This window comes from Pituophis catenifer, unplaced genomic scaffold (assembly GCF_029215685.1).
Source record: "Pituophis catenifer annectens isolate HBS135680 unplaced genomic scaffold, rPitCat1.0.hap2 SCAF_15, whole genome shotgun sequence".
Classification (NCBI taxonomy): domain Eukaryota; kingdom Metazoa; phylum Chordata; class Lepidosauria; order Squamata; family Colubridae; genus Pituophis; species Pituophis catenifer.
Window position 1 is genome coordinate 15,514,157 of NW_027256895.1, and position 18,966 is coordinate 15,533,122.

The 18,966-nt window shown below is 42.8% G+C and overlaps 1 protein-coding gene across 1 annotated transcript; it reads left to right on the forward strand.

The window, feature by feature from the left end:
• The first annotated feature begins 3,604 nt into the window (after positions 1 to 3,604).
• Positions 3,605 to 8,414, forward strand: LOC139324671 (vomeronasal type-2 receptor 26-like). Its single transcript, XM_070954402.1, has 4 exons — positions 3,605 to 4,024; positions 4,911 to 5,138; positions 6,674 to 6,800; positions 7,519 to 8,414. Exons 1-4 carry the CDS (start codon positions 3,605 to 3,607, stop codon positions 8,412 to 8,414), a joined length of 1,671 nt encoding a protein of 556 aa, XP_070810503.1.
• Positions 8,415 to 18,966: the final 10,552 nt, after the last annotated feature.

An 18,966-nucleotide genomic window follows, 5' to 3' on the forward strand; every position in this document is an offset into this window, starting at 1 on the left:
CTGTATTATTTCTTTGTTTTCACTTTGCACATTTTACTGCTTTCAACAGATGGCAGATGTTCTGATAATCTACAGTAGTTCTTTTGGGGCCAGGTTAAATACAGCTGGGAATAAGGAATTATTTGCCATATCCTATTTTCCTATCCTGCCACATCCTATCCTGTTATTCTCCTATCATTATCCAATTCTTCTCTGAATTCTCAGGGGGAATTCTAGTTGCTACTGGAAAAACTGAAAAGACTAAATGACACAAAGAATCTTCCCTATATCTTGGAGAGCTGTTACAACAGAAAATCAGAAAGCTCAGTTTTCATCAGATCTTTCCTTGATACTTTATGTTCAGAGGGAAGCTGCTTGGGGACATTTAAATCACAGATAGGAAGAGATGAGGAGACCGTTTCCTGGCATGATGGTTAAGATTCTAGTGTTGGTACTGTTGCACTCTCAGATAATGTGCAGCTTTGCTCTTCTTCAGTGTCTGGTCAGTGAACCTCTTCCAATTCCCAGATATTTAAAGACAAGACAGCTGAACCTGGGTGTCATAACCTTTCAAATCTATATGCTTTATGAACCTCTTTCATTTGAAATTCCACCTTCACATGAAAATCCTGGATTCCCTTTGTAAGACATTTTAATTTGTTACATTTGTTAAGTGAAATGCTCTTGCTGTGAATATCCTGACTCTGTAGATTGTCTGGTTGTTGAACTTTAGTCAAAGCATTTCTTGGGCCACATTTATTACTAGGGGGCTGCCACAAAGTAACTGAAGGCAGGACAAGAAGGGATAGATAGAAACTAATCAAGGAGAGAGCAAACCTAGAACTAAGAAGAAATTTCCTGATAGTTAGAAGAGTTAATCAGTGGAATGACTTGCCTCCAGAAGTTATGGGTGCTCCAACACTGGAAGTTTTTAAGAAGAGATTGGACAACCATTTGTATGAAATGATACAGGTTTTCTCCTTGAGCAGGGGATTGAAAGAGAAGACTTCCAAAGTCCCATCCAACTGTTATTCTATTGTTTTCTTATTAATGTGATATTGTTGTGCTGGAAATGTAGGTTCCAAAATTTCTATTTGCATTATCTGTAAAATTGATGTCATCGAAATACTATTTGACTTGGCATGATTTGACTCAACTACTTTTCATTTGTCAAGGTTGCTAATCTTATACTTTAATTTTTCCCTTAACTTTCTGATATTCTTTTACCATCAATCAATCAATTAACCAATCCTTACAGAGAGTCTTCTGGCAAGTTAAATGTGAAGAAATTTAATATGGTCTAAAGGTTCCAAAATCACAGTCTATTTTCTCAGATGCTTCTGAGAAAAAGAGCTTTACTTTCCAAATGAAATCATATCTAAGGAGCATGAACTATATGCTTCATATGATATGTAAGATCTGGACTTCATTTTGAGATGAAAAGGAAATAGGCCTGTCCTGTCAGGCTAAAAACAGTGTCACAATAATTCTCTTCCAGCTTTAAAATGTCATTGGAATGCAATGCATGATTCATTCTGACAGAGAATAGTGAGTTAATTTATGCATCATACAGGTTCCTGATACAAAACTATCAGCATATTCTGGCCTTGGAATTTGCTTTGAAGGAAATCAATGAAAACTCTCACCTCCTACCCAACATCACCTTGGGCTTCCACATTTATAACAGCAACTTCATTGGAAGTTCAACCTATCGTGGTGCACTGGAGCTTCTTTCAACAAAGGACAAGTTCATCCCCAATTATAAGTGTGATGGCCAGAACAATGAAGTCGCTGTCATTGGAGGACCCTATACAAAAATCTCTCTGGGTATGGCAAATATTCTGAGCAACTACAAGATACAACAGGTGAGATATCCTTCCCCTTCCTTCCTTCCTTCCTTCCTTCCTTCCTTCCTTCCTTCCTTCCTTTCCAAACAGCAGGTTAGGAAGGTTAGGGTTATAATCTCAAACAATTAATAATTTATGGAGTACTTAAGGTATTCATTTCAATGAGAAAAACATGAAGGTCAGGTTTTCCCAAGGATTCTCATCGAACAAAACAATTAAGAACATTAAATAAGTCAACACAATCTAACAGAGAAGTCTGTTTTGGCTAGCTTGTACATTTTTATTTTAGCCAGCTTCTATTTATATTTTTCATACAAAGTACAAAAACATATACAATACATCAGTATGTTCCATGAATTCAATAACTAGGAAAAGCATACAAACTAGAAAAAACATTTGCGATCAATAGCTGATGCATATTACTTTTTTTAATTAATTAAAACCATAATTAATCTAGCTTCTCTGTCCATTATGATAACTCTTCATTTTGTGTTTTTCCCTCTGTGCCTTGAACATGAGCTTCTGTTTGTTTGTATTTATTGAGAAGTGACAAAAGTGAAAGTTTATTTGGGGATATGGTATCAAGAATTTTAAGGAGAACTATTTCCAGAGAATTTGCAATGTGTTTTAGAATAGAATAGAATTTTTTATTGCCCAAGTGTGATTGGACACACAAGGAATTTGTCTTGGTGCATATGCTGTCAGTGTACATAAAAGAAAAGATACGTTCATCAAGAATCATAAGGTACAACACTTAATGATAGTCATAGGATACAAATAAGCAATCAGGAAACAATATCAATATAAATCATAATGTATAAAAGCAACAAAGTTACAGTCATACAGTCATAAGTGGAAGGAGATGGGTGGTGGGAACGATGAGAAGATTAATACAGTAGTAGTGCAGACTTAGTAAATAGTTTGACAGTGTTGAGGGAATTATTTGTTTAGAAGAGTGATGGCATTCGGGAAAAAACTTGTGTCTAGTTGTTCTGGTGTGCAGTGCTCTATAGCGTCGTTTTGAGGGTAGGAGTTGAAACAGTTTATGTCCAGGATGCGAGGGGTCTGCAAATATTTTCACAGCCCTCTTTTTGACTCGTGCAGTATACAGGTCCTAAATGGAAGACAGGTTGGTAGTAATTGTTTTTTTTGCAGTTCTAATTATCCTCTGAAGTCTGTGTCTGTCTTGTTGGCTTGCAAACCAAACCAGACAGTTATAGAGGTGCAGATGACAGACTTAATAATTTCTCTGTAGATGTGTTTTACTGTCTCTAACTATGGATCACAAACTGTCTTTAAGCAATTCAGCAATCCCATTACCAAATTTTGCATGCCTATTACAGTAACACCTTTCAATTGCTTTTCAGCTTATCTATGGTTCTGCACCTACAATTAATGAAGGAGATGCTGTCCACTGGATGTTCCCAAATGATGTGCTTCAATACAGGGGAATTCTCCAGTTATTGCTACATTTTGGGTGGACGTGGATTGGAATGATATCTCTGAGATATGAAGATGGAGACTCTTTTATAGCTACTGTGGTTTCAATGTTTGCCCAAAGAGGAATTTGTTTTGACTTTATTAAACGTTACCCCAAAAAAACATACAATAATGAATTCTCTGAAATGTTAGAGGATGGAAATGAAATATATGACGCTGTCATGGCAAGCAGAGCATCTGCTGTGATTGTACAAGCTGAGTTTATGATAAGTATGCGGTTGTTGTTCTCTTATCATGTTCCATCAAAAAATGAGAAAGTCTGGATTATGATAGCCCAGATGGATTTCACTTCCACTTCCTTGCAAAGGAACTACCCTTTGCACTTCATTCATGGTGCTATATCCTTTGTGGTTCACTTAAGAGACTTAGTAGGCTTTCAGGATTTTGTTAGAAAAAGAAATCTGGGCAGCAATGAAGAAGATGGCTTCCTCAAGGATTTTTGGGAAGGTGCGTTTCAATGTGCATTTCCCAACTCCAGCGGAGAGAAGAATTTTGATGGTCTATGCACTGGGGAGGAGAAGATAGAGACTCTCCCTTCTTCGATTTTTGACATGAACATGAATAGCCACAGTTACACCATCTACAATGCCGTCTATGCTGTGGTACATGCCTTGCGTGCTCTATATTCATTCAAAAGGAAACACAAAGTTCTGTCAGCTAAAAGTCAACTGAAACTTCTCCAGCAAGGATCATGGAAGGTATCATTTTGAGCATGTGTGTATGTGTATGTATGTATGTATGTACATATGTGTATATATGTATGCATGTAGCTAGGTAGATAGATAAGTACACAGATAGGTACCATATTTTTCTGAGTATAAGACACACTTTCCCCCCCTCAAAGAGGGTGAAAATTTGGGTGCATCTTATACACCGAATGTAGTCCCACCCACGTGCTGGCCCCGACCCTTTTGGAGCTTTTGGAGGCTGCAAATGCAGCCTCCCAAACAGAGAGCCTCTCAAACAGCCTCCAAAAGGTCCCTTTGAAAGGCTGCCTTTGCAAAGAGAAGCTCCTTTGCAAACGGAAGAAAAATAGTAATACAGTCTTAGTAAATTATTTGACATTGTTGTGGGAATTAGTTGTTAAGCAGAGTGATGGCATATGGGAAAAAAAAACTGTCCTTGTGTCTAGTTGTTCTGGTATGCAGTGCCCTATAGTGTTGTTTTGATAGTAGAAGTTGAAACAATTTATGTCCAGGATGTGAGGGGTCTGTAGATATTTTCACAGCCTTTTTTTTTTATTCGTGCAGTATATAGATCCTCAATGGAAGGCAGGTTGGTAGCAATTGTTTTTTCTGCAGTTCTAATTATCAGTTGAAGTCTGTGTTTGTCTTGTTAGGTTGCAGATCCAAACCAGACAGTTATGGAGAAGCAGATGAAAGATTCAATAATTCCTCTATAGAACTCAATCAGTAGCTCTTATATACTAGAATCCTAGTATTCTTAAAGGATACTTAAAGGTTATTATGGATACTATGACAAAAATCAATAATTAATCAAGAAAATATTAGATCTCTTCCAAAAGTCCTCTTAGCTCTTGGTCTAATAAATTTTATAGCAACTTTATTTCTTTTTCTCTTTGAGTTGCATCATTTTCTGAGGACTGTCTCATTTAACAATAATGCTGGGGAGCCTGTTTCCTTTGATGAAAGTGGACAATTGGTGTCAGGATTTGACATAATCAACTGGATCACCTTGCCAAACCAATCCCTCCTTAGAGTCAAAGTTGGAAGTTTAGATGTACATACTTCTGAAGCTATGAAGTTCACCATTCAGGAGAAGGCCATTGTTTGGCCCACCAGTTTTAATCAGGTAGGCTGGTTGATCCTGGCTGTGTGACCATCCTTTCAAAGATGGCAATGAAAGCAAAGATTCAAAGACAATATTGTATGGCAGGGGTACCCAAACAAAGGTTTCCCTTTGTGAAGTGTTAGATTGTTCATCAAACATTTATTATATGAAATTAGTTTAATAAACAGTACTTTACTATTAATATTGGACTAATAATGGCAACACCAAGTATGGAAAAGCCCTTAAACCCTGGCGGTCTTTAATGATCTCTTTGGAGGATATTGTTCAATTGTTTGCCAATGTTGAGTGTCAAATACTCCTAGACACCACATCACCTTGATGGTATGGAAGATCATGAAAGGGGGGGGGGGATATTGCCTTAGGATCCGGAACATACAGACGGATTCCAGCAACGGAACACGGTGGAGGGGGAGGTTGCATTAGGACACCATGCATACCAATAGTGGGTAATGGATGGGATATAAGAAGAGGGGGGGTTTACAGGAACGGGAATGGGAAAGTACATCAGCAGCTGAAGAGATGATAGCGAGGTGGAGAATGACGTCACATGCCTGTGACCGACGGCAAACGGAACAGAACAAGTGGCGGATTTGACTGTAACAGCTGTGAGGGATTGCCTGATGATAGTTCAACTGTGTCCATGCCCTATAAAACTGTACGGGCGGGAAGCTAAGGCGTCTCCGACTTTGTTTCTGCTTAGCAGCTCAGTGCCTACTGTACGCCGCTGTGTTGGTCTCATTAAACTGGGTTTTGGATCGAATCCCTCCTTTCATTTGTGCGTGTGTGTTCATGTGCACCCGGCAAAGCACTGGCGGATCCAGAGGGGCTGAGAGCCAAAATGTTTGCCAATTCTTTATTTTGTTTTTTAGAAATTGAATGCTTCCTCCTATCACCATTTATTTATACCTATTGTTCCACAGATAACCAGACTCAAATTATCATTTTTTGATAAATTTACAATTTTAGGATAGGTGGAAGGAAAGGTAAAAAGAGGGCTACTAGCAGCAAGATTGTTGGGCTTCATTATAATAGTGATGAGTGCCCTGTTGGAACATCTGAATAACCATAGTGGTGAAGGATCATCCATTGAGAAGACTTTATCTATGTGGTGTATAAGATTCAAAACTTCTTCTAGCAGCTAATCAATCAATCACTCAGATTTTTGATTTTGGAGGTTATATTTTGTGTGCTCTCCCCAAACATTGGCTACAAAAAAATAAATTACACGTTTCTAAAAAGATTCTCATTAAGCAAAATAAATAAACTAGAGAACTGAACACTATCTTCTGTATTAGTTCCCATCTGTACATCTTCCAGAGGTTCTTTAAGATGATTTTATTTATTCATGATAGGTATATTACTATTTTCATGTGTGATTCATCACTTGACTTAAAATCTCTTTAATTGAACAGATGCTGTTGAAGAAAGATCTTGTTGGACTCTAAGCAGGATATCCAAAAATAAAATGTCTTCTATAACCCCCCATATTGGCACTATCTAATTCAACATTTTCCTTTTCTTCCTTTGCCTTTCAGGTTCAGCCCCTTTCAGTGTGCAATGATCATTGTCTTTCAGGTCATAGAAAAACCATGAAAGAAGAGAAACTGTTCTGTTGCTATGACTGCCTTCCATGTGCAGAAGAAAAGATTTCAGCCCAAGAGGGTAAGATATGCATCAATAGAATTTGTTGATTGAATAAGACATCATGTGTTGGTTGGTTGATTTCTGTCTCTATTATTCAAGCTTCTTGGCCTCCCATTTCACTTGAAAATTAAAATTTTCACACCTTAGAATATGATGGACCTGTTTCCACTACATTCTAATACACAAAGTTTCAGATGTGTACCGTATTTTTCGGAGTATAAGTCACACTTTTTTTCCCTCCTAAAAGAGGCTGAAAATTTGGGTGCATCTTATACTCCGAATGTAACCGCGTGCAGAGCCCAAAATGGCTACCCAGAACAGCTGCTACCTTCTCTTACCACTTCCGCACTTTGCTGCTTTGGTCACTGGAGTTCCCTCTGAGGATCAGCTGTGCTTTTGAAGCTGTTTTTCAGCCCCAAAATGAGCAAAGCGATCTTCTGTGCTTTGCCTGCTTTTCTAATTGCTGCTTCCTCTGACAATCAGCTGTGCTTTAGAAGCACAGCCTCAACCAGCCCCAACCTCAAAACCACCGAGCAAACTAATGTGCTGAAGCTGATGCCCCAACCAGTCCCAACCTCAAAACCAGTGAGCGAACTAATGTGCTGGGACTGGTAGGCAGAATTTATTTCCCCCTATTTTCCTCCCTAAAAAGTAAGGTGCATCTTATACTCTGAAAAATACGATAATTTTGCATTCAGTTGTAGTAATATAAACAATGTATTATGTTCTTTTTCAGATGCAGATGACTGTGTCCCATGTCCAGGGGATCAGTATGCAAATTTCTATCAAAATGCATGCATTGTTAAAGAGATCTCCTTCTTATCTTACCAAGACATTTTAGGAATTACATCTTTGGTGTTTGCATTCTCCTTGGCTTTCATGACAGTACTTGTGCTTGCTATCTTCATTAAGCACAATGACACACCTATTGTCAAAGCCAACAACCAGAGCCTTTCCTACCTTCTCCTCACCTCTCTTCTCTTCTCCTTCCTTTCTGCTTTCCTTTTCATTGGTCAGCCAACAGTACTGACATGCCTCCTTCGACAAATTGCTTTTAGCTTCATATTTTCAGTAGCAATTTCTTGCGTGCTGGCCAAGACTATCATTGTAGTTCTTGCTTTCATGGCCACCAAACCAGGATCTGAAATAAGGAAATGGGCAGGAAACAGATTGGCTACTTCGATTGTCTTTTCTTGCTCCTTTCTTCAAGCTTCTCTTTGTGTCATTTGGCTGGCAACCTCTGCCCCATTTCCAAATTTTGACATGTATTCCCTGCATAAAGAAATTATATTAGAATGTAATGAAGGGTCAATTTACATGTTTTACTGTGTTTTGGGTTTCATGAACATTCTTGCCCTAGTCAGTTTCATGGTTGCTTACCTAGCCAGGAACTTGCCTGACACCTTTAATGAAGCCAAGTTCATCACCTTCAGCATGCTGATCGTCTGTAGTGTGTGGTTGTCCTTTTTCCCAGCCTATCTGAGCACCAAGGGCAAACACATGGTGGCTGTGGAAATCTTCTCCATCTTTGGCTCCAGCGCAGGGTTACTGGCTTGCATTTTTTTACCCAAATGTTATATTATTCTTTTCCAGCCTGAATTAAATAAAAGAGAACAGCTAGTGAGGAGGTAATAATATTTCCATGTTTTTATTTATCATTGCTGACAATTCAATGTGATAAGCAAGATGTTCAATTTGAAAATAAAGTTTATGAAAATATCTCAGTCTTATGGAAGTTCTTGCAATTTAGATATCCTTGGGTTAAGTGAAAGCATGTTATAGTTTAAGCTATTTGTGCTCTTTGTAAAAAAGAAATATTTTTCTAATGTTCTTTATATTGAGAGTACAGCATACTTGTTCAAGAATGTTTGTGTCTGAAAGACAGAAAATGATCCTAAAGATTAATTTTAAATTTAGTCTGCCATTATGTCCGTGATATAATGTGTTCTTTTGGTCACATTATATCACAGACATATATGATGAAGATTTTGCTCTCTCTATACCACTATGTATATATCACCAATGTAAGATTATTCTTGTCCTTTAATATTTGTTATCTAGCCAGCAACTATCCATGGAATGCAGAGAAGGTAGACAGATACTCTCCTACTTAATGTATTCATCAAGATAATATGACTATTGCATGTCAATAGAAGGATGTCTAGTCCACTATACATTACAGAACTCTATACTTCATCAATTCATTTGAATTCTCCAGGGACTGGTAAAAGTAACATGAATGAATCCTATTCTTCAAAAGGGAAAGATTTTCTACTGTTGCAATGAATTCAGTTTGGCTGCATGATATGCCAAAATGCTGTTGCCAAAATGATACTTGGCTCTGATAACTACCAGAGAGGGTGTCAATATCCGAGACAGCATGCTGTTCAACATTGCCACAACATGCCATTTCAGAGTTGCCCCACATGTGCAGGGAGAGCGGGGTGCATGGGGGCACAGATGGGTATCAGGTGATGGGACTCATGCTGGGAGAGTGCCAGGAAGGCAAGCCAGATACAGTCTGTTAAGAAGCCATCTAGACCTGAAGAGTGCTTGCTGGAGCCGGCCAGGGAGCAACCGGGCTTGAACAGTACTTGCTGGAGCTGGTCCAAAAAAGTCCAAAACAGATTCTTCATAAACAGTCCTTTGGCCTTATCACCAACCTTTGTCTCCTTTGGCACCCTGCCAAAGGCTTTTCTTGGCAAAACCCCACGAAGTTCAGAAGCAAGAGATGCTGACAAGAAACAAATGTAGCAACATTGCTTTCCCACAAAGATCCCAAGAGCCGTTGCTGCTCTTTTAAGCCTTCTGGGAGGGGCCAATCATCTCCTGGCCTTACTCCCAAGTCGTCCTTTTGGTTTTAGTTGCTCTTGCTTTCTGAAAGCTCTTTGCATGCGAGCACTAGGAACAGGCTCCTCCTGTTTCTCTGCCTCTCTGCTATCTGCCTCTGGAGGCTCCGGAGCCTGTGCATCGCTCCCAGATGGCCCTGGTCCTATCTCTATCTCTGATGCAGAGCCTTCGTCTGGGTCTTCCCCTGACTCCAGGACTGGCCCATTGTCCTCCCCAGCCTCCTCATTGTCCAACCCCGCTGCCAGCTCTGCAGGCTGCTGGTGGCCCACAACACTAATCAAGGAGAGATCTAACCTAGAACTAACCTATGAGGTTAAAAAAAACCCTAAAGTAAATAAGTTTGAGCATGCGCAAGATGGTGGCTGCATTGTAAGTGCTGCGCTTGGATGGAGGCTATTTTTTTAAAAATTTGATTTATATGCCGCCCTTCTCCGGAGACTCAGGGCAGCTTACAATGTGCTCAGCAATAGCCTTCATCCTTTTGTATATTTATACAAAGTCAGCTTATTGCCCCCACAACTGGGTCCTCATTTTCAGGGCCTTAGGGTTTACCACAGGGGCGCTTGGTCATCAGTGACCCCTGGTTCGGTCGGATGGGCTCGGGGTGAGGGTTTTGAGACCTTCCTCACCCCTGGGCATTCCTGGAGTCGGAAACGGCAACGGAGAGCTGTAGCCATGCCGTTCTGACGCTGCCGAGAGCGGAGACATGGTGGCTTTTGCCGGCGGCTAGTTTTGGTCGGTGGAGCTCGGAGCGAGGGTTTTGGGACCTCCCTTGCCCCTGGACGTGCTTGGAGTTGGTGGCGATGGCGGAGAGCTGTGGCCGCGCCACTCCACCGCTCAGACATTTCCGAGAGTGATGTTATGGTGGTTTGTCGGCAGCGGCTTGTCAGTAGTGGCAGCGGCGAAGGTGAAGGCAAAGGTGGCAGTGTGGCGGTGAGTGGCAGGCAGCCTGTTAAATTCCATCTGCCCCACTTGGAAACCTCCTCAGTGGCCCTTTGGAACCGGGAATGGTGGCGTTGGCATCAGCGGGGGTGGCGTGGTCGGCCCAGATATTAATTTGGGCCCCGGCACACCCCATTGAAGTAGTGACTGTCAGCGTCTCAGAACTGACATAGAAAAGGGAGGAGAAGCCTGAACTTTTGCCTGCTAAATCCCTTTGAAGATTCAGTCTCCTCATAGATGGGTAGGGGGGAGACATTCCTGTGACCTGACGAAAAAGGAATCAGGAAAGTGACTTGGAAGATAGCCAATGAGAAGCAGAGAATTGGGGATTGGAAAGGGAGGGATTGGGGGGTAAAGGTCAGTACTGACCGTCTGTCAGGTTTCGATGCTATCTCAAAATAAATGAACTTCCAAACTGCCGATCTTTAAGGAAATTTTCTCTTTATTCGAGCACAGCAATCTGATCCTGACTCTTTTTGCGGTCAGTACTGACCTTTGACCTCCAATCCCTCGGGCTGGTGGGCGACGGAGGGGTTTCCCCATTGCATGGATACCAACTCTTTCTCTCCTCCCCCCTCCCGGGTACTGTGTATGCCAAAAATGGGCTTATTATCTGCCCTTGACTGAAGGGGTTCTCTCTCCCCCCCTTCCCTCTTTTTCCCCTTCCCTTTTCCATCAGGATTTACTCGGATACGATCTTCGAGTATAAGACTACGCCAAGGACTTCCATCTTTGCCCCCAGCGTGACTCACGGACTGACAGACTGACAGACTTCTCCCTCCGACCATGGGTCAGCCAAATGATGCAACTGCTGAGGGGGCCTTTATTGCATCATGATTTTGCCATTGGGAGAAGTACTTTTTCGATCCATGGCTGCTTGAGGGTCCCGCCGTGAGAGGGTGGGCCGGATATCGTTCCCATTGGATGAAATTGTCAGGACCCTCCTACTGTCGTGGGAGGACAGTAGAGATACCAGTGGTACATAATGGAACAATGGCTCCATGCTACATCTTTTTTGAGACCCCTGATTATGCTCTGTGCCTCCATCGCTGCACTCGGAGATGTACACGACAGCGGATCTTCTTGCACTGTGAGATTCCCCCCTCTTGCAGATGTGGCCCTCCTCACTATTGAGGGCCCACCTCAATGATGGGTTCTGGGACCCAGAGAGGTGGCATGTGAAAACCAGGGGGTTGAGGGGTTTTTTATCGAAATTTTTAGTTAAACTTTTAAGGAGTTCCAGAGAGAGGCAGGGTCAGATTGGAATTCAGGTTGTGGGTATGGGGGATAACCCACAAGGGGGAGGGTCGGGTCTGGCTGTGAAGCGTGGCGTGGGGGGTGGGGGACCCGGGGTCGAGGGGGGGTCAGAGCTCATCCAGATATTTATTATTTATTTATTTTATTTTATTAAATTTCTATACTGCCCTTCTCCCGAAGGACTCATGGCGGTGAACAGCCACGAAATAAAACACATAAATACAAAAATTTAAAATGAATTAAAAACGAATTAAATAATTTGGCTGAATTTAAAATACCCCATAATTTAAAACAAATTAAAATTTACATTTAAAAAGGGGAGAAGATTTAGGCCAGGCCAGCTTGATGGAATAGGAAAGTCTTAAACGCGTGACGGAAGGTGCGCAGATCCGGGATCCTCCGTATCTCCACAGGGAGCTCGTTCCAGATCGTAGGTGCCCCCACAGAGAAGGCTCTCCCCCTAGGGGCCGCCAGTCAACATTGTTTGGCCGACAGCACCCGGAGGAGCCCCTCTCTATGGGAGCGTACTGGCCGGTGGGAGGCTATTGGTAGTAGCAGGTGGTCCTGTAGATAACCAGGTCCTAAGCCATGGAGCGCTTTAAAGGTGATAACCAGAACCTTGAAGAGCACTCGGACGACCACCAGGAGCCAGTGCAGCTCGCGTAGGAGAGGTGTTACATGGGAACTCCACGTTGCTCCCATAACCACCCGCGAGATAGTGTTTCGAACATCAATACAGTAGGTGGGAGGGGCAGATACAGCGGGAGCAGGGGGCTATATCATGTTAGGGGAGTGCGCACTCACTGTCTACGAGCGGTGGCATGCTCCGGCCCCAAAGGCTCCACTCGTTCCCCAGGTTGCATAGACCCTCAGGGCCCAGGCCTTCGGCTGATGTTATGCAATGCCAGGTCCATAGTAAATAAAGCCCCCCTCATTTGTGATCTTGTTCAGGAGGGGGGAGCAGACCTTGCAGGTATTATGGAGACCTGGTTGGGCCAGGAGGGGGGTGTTCCCCTCTTTGAAATGTGCCTACCAGGTTTCCACACATTCCATCAGCCGAGGTCACAGGGGAGGGGCGAGGGGTAGCGGTTATCATTAAAGAAGGTCACTGTTCCCCAGACGGCCGGCTGTGAATCCCTCCTTGTGAAATGGGGTCACAGGATTCAGATGGGTTTGCTGATCACATACCTGGCTCCCTGCCACGTGGCAGCAGCCCTGCCCGAGCTACTCAACGTCATCGCCGGGGTGGCAGTTGACACCCCTAGATTTATAGTCATGGGGGATTTCAACCTGCCGTCCATGGGTGAGATGTCTGAGGTGGCTCGGGAGTTCATGGCTTCCATGACAGCTATGGACCTGACCCAGTTAATTCATGGCCCTACCCACATGGGGGGAAATACGCTGGATCTGGTTTTGTCTCTGGACAATGGTTGAATGACCTTGAGATAGGGGATATAGTTACCGAGCCCTTGTCATGGTCAGATCACTCTCTCCTTCGTCTCGACCTTCGAACCGCTGCACCCCACCGCAAGGAGGCAGAGCCGGTAAGATGGTTCCGCCCCAGGCGCCTGATGGAACCTGACAGGTTCCAGATGGAGCTTGGGCCATTTCCTGAGGCTCTGGCACACACCTCGACTGGAGATCTAGTGGCTGCCTGGGATAGGGCGGCCGCTGGAGCTCTGGATCGGGTCGTGCCTTTGTGGCCTCTGATCCAGCGCTGATCTTATTTGGCTCCTTGGTTTACTGAGGATCTGAGGGAGTTGAAGTGCTGCTAAAGACACCTAGAGAGTAGTTGGAGGGCCAGTCTTTCTGAATCGGACCGGACATTGGTAAGATCTCATATTAGGAATTACCTAGTGGCGATAAAAGCAGCAAAATGTAGTTATTTTGCTGCTCTTATTGTGTCATCAGATAACCGCCCGGCCGCCCTGTTTAGGGTGACCCACTCCCTGCTCCACCAGGAAGCACAGGAGGACCACTTGGAGGGTAGAGCTGAGGATTTTATTCAGTATCTGTATGACAAAATCACTCAGATTCAGGAAGATCTGGACTCCGACTGGGTCATTTCAGGGGGGATGACTGAGGCAGGTCTTGAGAATGTTATCTGGGATGAGTTTTATCCTCTGACTCTTGAGGATGTGGACAGGATTCTGGGTAGACTGAACGCGACCACATGTTTATTGGACCCGTGTCCCTCCTGGTTAGTGCTGGCTTCCCGGGAGGTGACATGAGGCTGGGTCCAGGGGATTATAAATGCTTCATTGGGTGAGGGTGACTTTCCCACCACCTTGAAAGAGGCGGTGGTGAGGCCTCTCTTCAAGAAGCCTTCCCTGGACCCGGCAATGTTGGTTAATTATCGTCCGGTCTCCAACCTTCGCTTTGTGGCGAAGGTTGTTGAGAGCATGGTTGCGCAACAGTTCCCCCAGCACCTGGATGAAACAACGTATCTGGATCCATTCCAGTCGGGTTTCAGGCCTGGGTACAACACAGAAACAGCATTGGTCGTGTTGGTTGATGATCTCTGGAGGGCTCGGAACAGGGGTTGCTCCACTGTCCTGGTCCTATTAGATCTCTCAGCAGCGTTTGATACCATTGACCATGGTATCATGCTGCACCGGTTGGAAGAGTTAGGGGTGGGAGGCACTGTGTTGTGGTGGTTCTCCTCCTTTCTCTCCAACCAGTTGCAGTCTGTGTTGGCAGGGAGGCAGAGGTTGACCCTGAGGCCCCTCATATGTGGGGTGCCGCAAGGGTCAGTCCTCTCGCCCCTCTTGTTCAACATTTATGCCGCTGGGCGAGATCATCTGTGGTTTCGGGGTGAAGTACCACCAGTACGCTGATGACACTCAGCTGTACATCTCCACCCCGGACCACCCCAACAATGCCCTTGAAGTGATGTCCCGGTGCCTGGAGGCCGTGCAGATCTGGATGGGGAGGGATATGGTCAGGCTCAAGCGATCCAAGGCCAAGTGGCTGTGGTTTCCGACGTCCCGATATAGTCAGTTGGCGCCATCACTGACTATTGGGGGCAAATCATTGGCTCCCACAGAGAGGGCTCGCAACTTGGGTGTCCTCCTGGATTCACGGCTGTCTTTAGAAGAGCATTTGATGGCCGTGACCGGGAGGATTTTTCATCAGGTTCGCCTGATTTGCCAGTTGAGTCCCTTTCTGGATCGGGACTCCTTATGCACGGTCACTCATGCCCTCGTCACTTCCTGCCTGGACTATTGCAATGCTCTCTACATGGGGCTCCCCTTGAGGAGCACCCAGAGGCTCCAACTGGCGCAGAGTGCGGCCGCGCGGGTGGTAATGGGAGCGACATGGCGTTCCCATGTAATACCTCTCCTGCGCAAGCTGCACTGGCTCCTGGTGGTCTTCTGGGTGCGCTTCAAGGTTTTGGTTACCACCTTTAGAGCGCTCCATGACTTAGGACCTGGTTATCTATGGGACCACCTACTATCACTAATAGCCTCCTACTGGCCGGTACGCTCTCATAGAGAGGGGCTCCTCCGGGTGCCGTCGGCCAAACAATGTTGACTGGCGGCCCCTAGGGGAGAGCTTTCTCTGTGGGGGCACCTACTATCTGGAATGAGCTCCCCCCGGAGATACGGAGGATCCCAGATCTGCGCACCTTCCGCCGCGCTCTCAAGACCTTTTTATTCCACCAGGCAGGCCTGGCCTAATCTTTTCCCTTTTTCTTTTTAATATGAAAATTTTAATCTGTTTTTAAATGATTGGGGTGTTTTAAATCTGTCTGGGCCAAATTGTTTAATTCGGTTTTATTCTGTTTTAAATTTTGTATTTATGTATTTTATCGTTTAGCTGTTCACCGTCCTGAGTCCTTCGGGAGTAGGGCGGTATATAAATCAAATAAAGAAGAAAGAAAGAAAGAAGGTGACTGGCTCGAAATCCGCTATCAAGATCGACTCTAGTTATTAAGGTTTTCAAGACCTCCTAAAAATGCAGGGATGGAGAACCAAGTACCATAACTTTGAAAAAAGAAATAGATATTTGGGTGAATATGAATAAGATTGTGAATAGTCAAGGAGGGAAGGGAAGGGAAGGGAAGGGAAGGGAAGGGAAGGGGAGGGGAGGGGAGGGGAGGGGAGGGGAGCTAAGGAAGGAAGGAAGGAAGGAAGGAAGGAAGGAAGGAAGGAAGGAAGGAAGGAAGGAAGGAAGATCTGAGTCAATATGAAAAAATGTATGGGTAGTCTTATATAGAAATATGGTCATTCTCAATCCACCCATCCTGGAAAGAATTGTGGGCAGAAAGTATTTTGACAATGTGGACAGATCCTATTCTGCTTTAGAAGAAATGGAGGAGAGATTGAAGCATCTTTGAGGAAAACGTGCAGAGATCTGTCATTGCATGCATCATGGCCTGCATTCATCAAGGCAAAGGATACCATTTAACTGACAAATGGCATCGTTCGGATCTTTAATTAACAAAAGGCTTTGAAAAGAAGTGTGATAACATTTTTGGTTCAAAGCAGGGACAGTAGACACCTGCAGCATAGTGGTAGTGGAAGAGCAAAGTAGTGGCAGATATAAAGAAAGAATTTGGGAGCAGGATTGAAAAAGACTTTGAAGGGGTGACCCTGGTTTGACATTTCTATCCACTTCTAGGCCAATAGTTGAAATCAATCTTGAAAGTTTTCCCTTCTCTATTAGGATTTGTCTTCATTTTGCATATTTTACTGTTCTCCGTAACAAATATCTCTTGTTAATCTGTAATTGTTTTGGGACCAAGTTAAATGCCACTCTGAATAGTAAACTATTGGGCATATCCTTTTATCCTATCCTGCCAAACCCTATCCTGTTATAATACTATCATTATCAAATTCTTGTCTGAATTCTCAGTGGAATTCTAGATGCTGCAGGCAAGAATATCAAGACTAAATGACACCAAGAATCTTCCCTATATCTTGAAGAGCTTTTACAGCAGAAAGTCAGAAAGCCCAACTTTCATCAGATCTTTTCCTGATACTTTATGCTCTGTCCTCTCAGAGGGAAGCTGCTCAGGGACATTTAAATTACAGATAGGGAGAGATAAGCAGGTAGCTTCTTGAAATGATGGTTAAGATTCCAGTGCTGGTACTGTTGCAGTCTCAGATAATGTACAGCTTTGCTCTTGTTCAATGTCTGGTCAGTGAACCTCTTCCGATTCCCAAATATTTAAAGACAGGACAACTGAACCTTGGTGTCATAACGTTCCAAATCTATATGCTTTCTGAACCACTCTTGTTTGAAATCCCACCCTCACATGAAAACCCTGGATTCCCTTTGTAAGGCATTTTAATTGGTTACATTTGTTAAAAGAACTGCTCTTGCTGTGAATATCCTGACTCTGTCTGTACATTCTCTGGTTGTTGAACATTAGTCAATGTATTTCATGAGCCACATTTATTAATGTGATATTATTATGCTACAATGCTGGAAAATGTAGGCTCTAAAATTTCTGCTCCCATCATCTGCAAAAGCTAAGCCACCTAAGGAAAACTTGCCTTGCCTTTGATTTGACTTAACTTGACTTAATTACTTTTCATTTCTCAAGGTTCCTAGTCTTATGCTTTAAATTTCCCTTAACTTTCTGATATTATTTTGCCATCAGTCAATCTTTACAGAGATTCCCCTGGAAAGTTATATATGAACTAATTTATTATTGTCTAAACTCTCCAAAATCATAGTCTATTTTCTCAGATGCTTCTGAGAAAAAGGGCTTTACTTTCCCAATGAAATCACATCTCTTTCTTTATCTTAATATATTTAAACGTGAATTAATAAAAAATAAAGTTAAGGAATGTATATGTATATGATTAAGAATAGAAAAAATAGAATTTGAGGGTGAAAGAAGATACTGTTTATAGAAATAAGAATAGAAAAATTAAGATTTGATTAACAAAAATGGAAAAAGAACACTTTGGCAGAAACTGTAAGTAAGTAAAATATATTTGGATATGATAAATTATATATGATATGATATGATATGATATGATATGATATGATATGATATGATATGATATGATTAATACTCTGTTTCAAAAAATATGTGGGTGTGTATTGGGTGGGGGAACCAATAAAACTTGTCAAAAAAACAAACAAATCACATCTAAGGGGCATGAACTATATGCTTCATAGTTTTTGTTTTGTTTTTTTTATTTTGTCGAGTACATATTAGATAATATATATAAGTATAAGCATGAATTGAATACATAAAATGAATACAATTAAAGGGAACATTAGGACAGGGATGGTAGGCACGCTGGTGCTCTTATGCATGCCTTTTATAGACCTCTTAGGAATGGGGTGATGTCAACAGTAGACAGTCTTAGGTTAAAGTTTTGGGGATTTTGGGATGAGATCACAGAGTCTGGTAGTGCATTCCAGGCATTAACAACTCTGTTACTGAAGTCATATTTTCTGCAATCGAGTTTGGAGCGGTTCACTTTAAGTTTGTATCTATTGTGTGCTCGTGTATTGTTATGGTTGAACCTGAAGTAGTTATTGACAGGTAGGACAGGTAGGATTTTATGAGCTATGCTTAGGTCATACCAAAGTTGATATGTTAGATCTGGACAATTTTCCAATTTCCAAGGGCTCATTTTGAGATGACAAGTAAAAATAGATCTTTCCTGTCACTTGATATCAGGCTAAAAAAAAAAAGTGTCACAATAGTTCTCTTCCAGCTTAAAAATGCCAGAGCAATTGTCATTGGAAAGCAATGCATAGTTCATTCCAAAAGATAGTAGTGAATTCATATAATCATCTTACAGGTACTTGACACAAAACTATCAGCATATTCTGGCCTTGGAATTTGCTTTGAAGGAAATCAATGAAAACCCTCACCTCCTACCCAACATCACCTTGGGCTTCCACATTTACAACAGCAACTTCATTGGAAGCTGGACCTATTGTGGTGCACTGGAGCTTCTTTCAACAAAGGACAAGTTCATCCCCAATTACAAGTGTGATGGCCAGAACAATGAAGTCGCTGTCATTGGAGGACCCTATACAAAAATCTCTCTGGATATGGCAAATATTCTGTGCAACTACAAGGTACAACAGGTGAGGTATGCTCCCCTTTTCTCCCCAGCCATGCAAATGAATCTTAGATTTCCTTCCTTCCTTCCTTCCTTCC

Excerpts from the sequence above, each read along its gene's own strand:
- LOC139324671 (XM_070954402.1), top strand. The coding sequence starts at position 3,605 with ATGGATTTCACTTCCACTTCCTTGCAAAGGAACTACCCTTTGCACTTC. Across the intron at positions 5,139-6,673 it reads GGCCCACCAGTTTTAATCAG|GTTCAGCCCCTTTCAGTGTG; the intron begins GTAGGCTGGTTG and ends TTTGCCTTTCAG. Across the intron at positions 6,801-7,518 it reads AAAGATTTCAGCCCAAGAGG|ATGCAGATGACTGTGTCCCA; the intron begins GTAAGATATGCA and ends GTTCTTTTTCAG.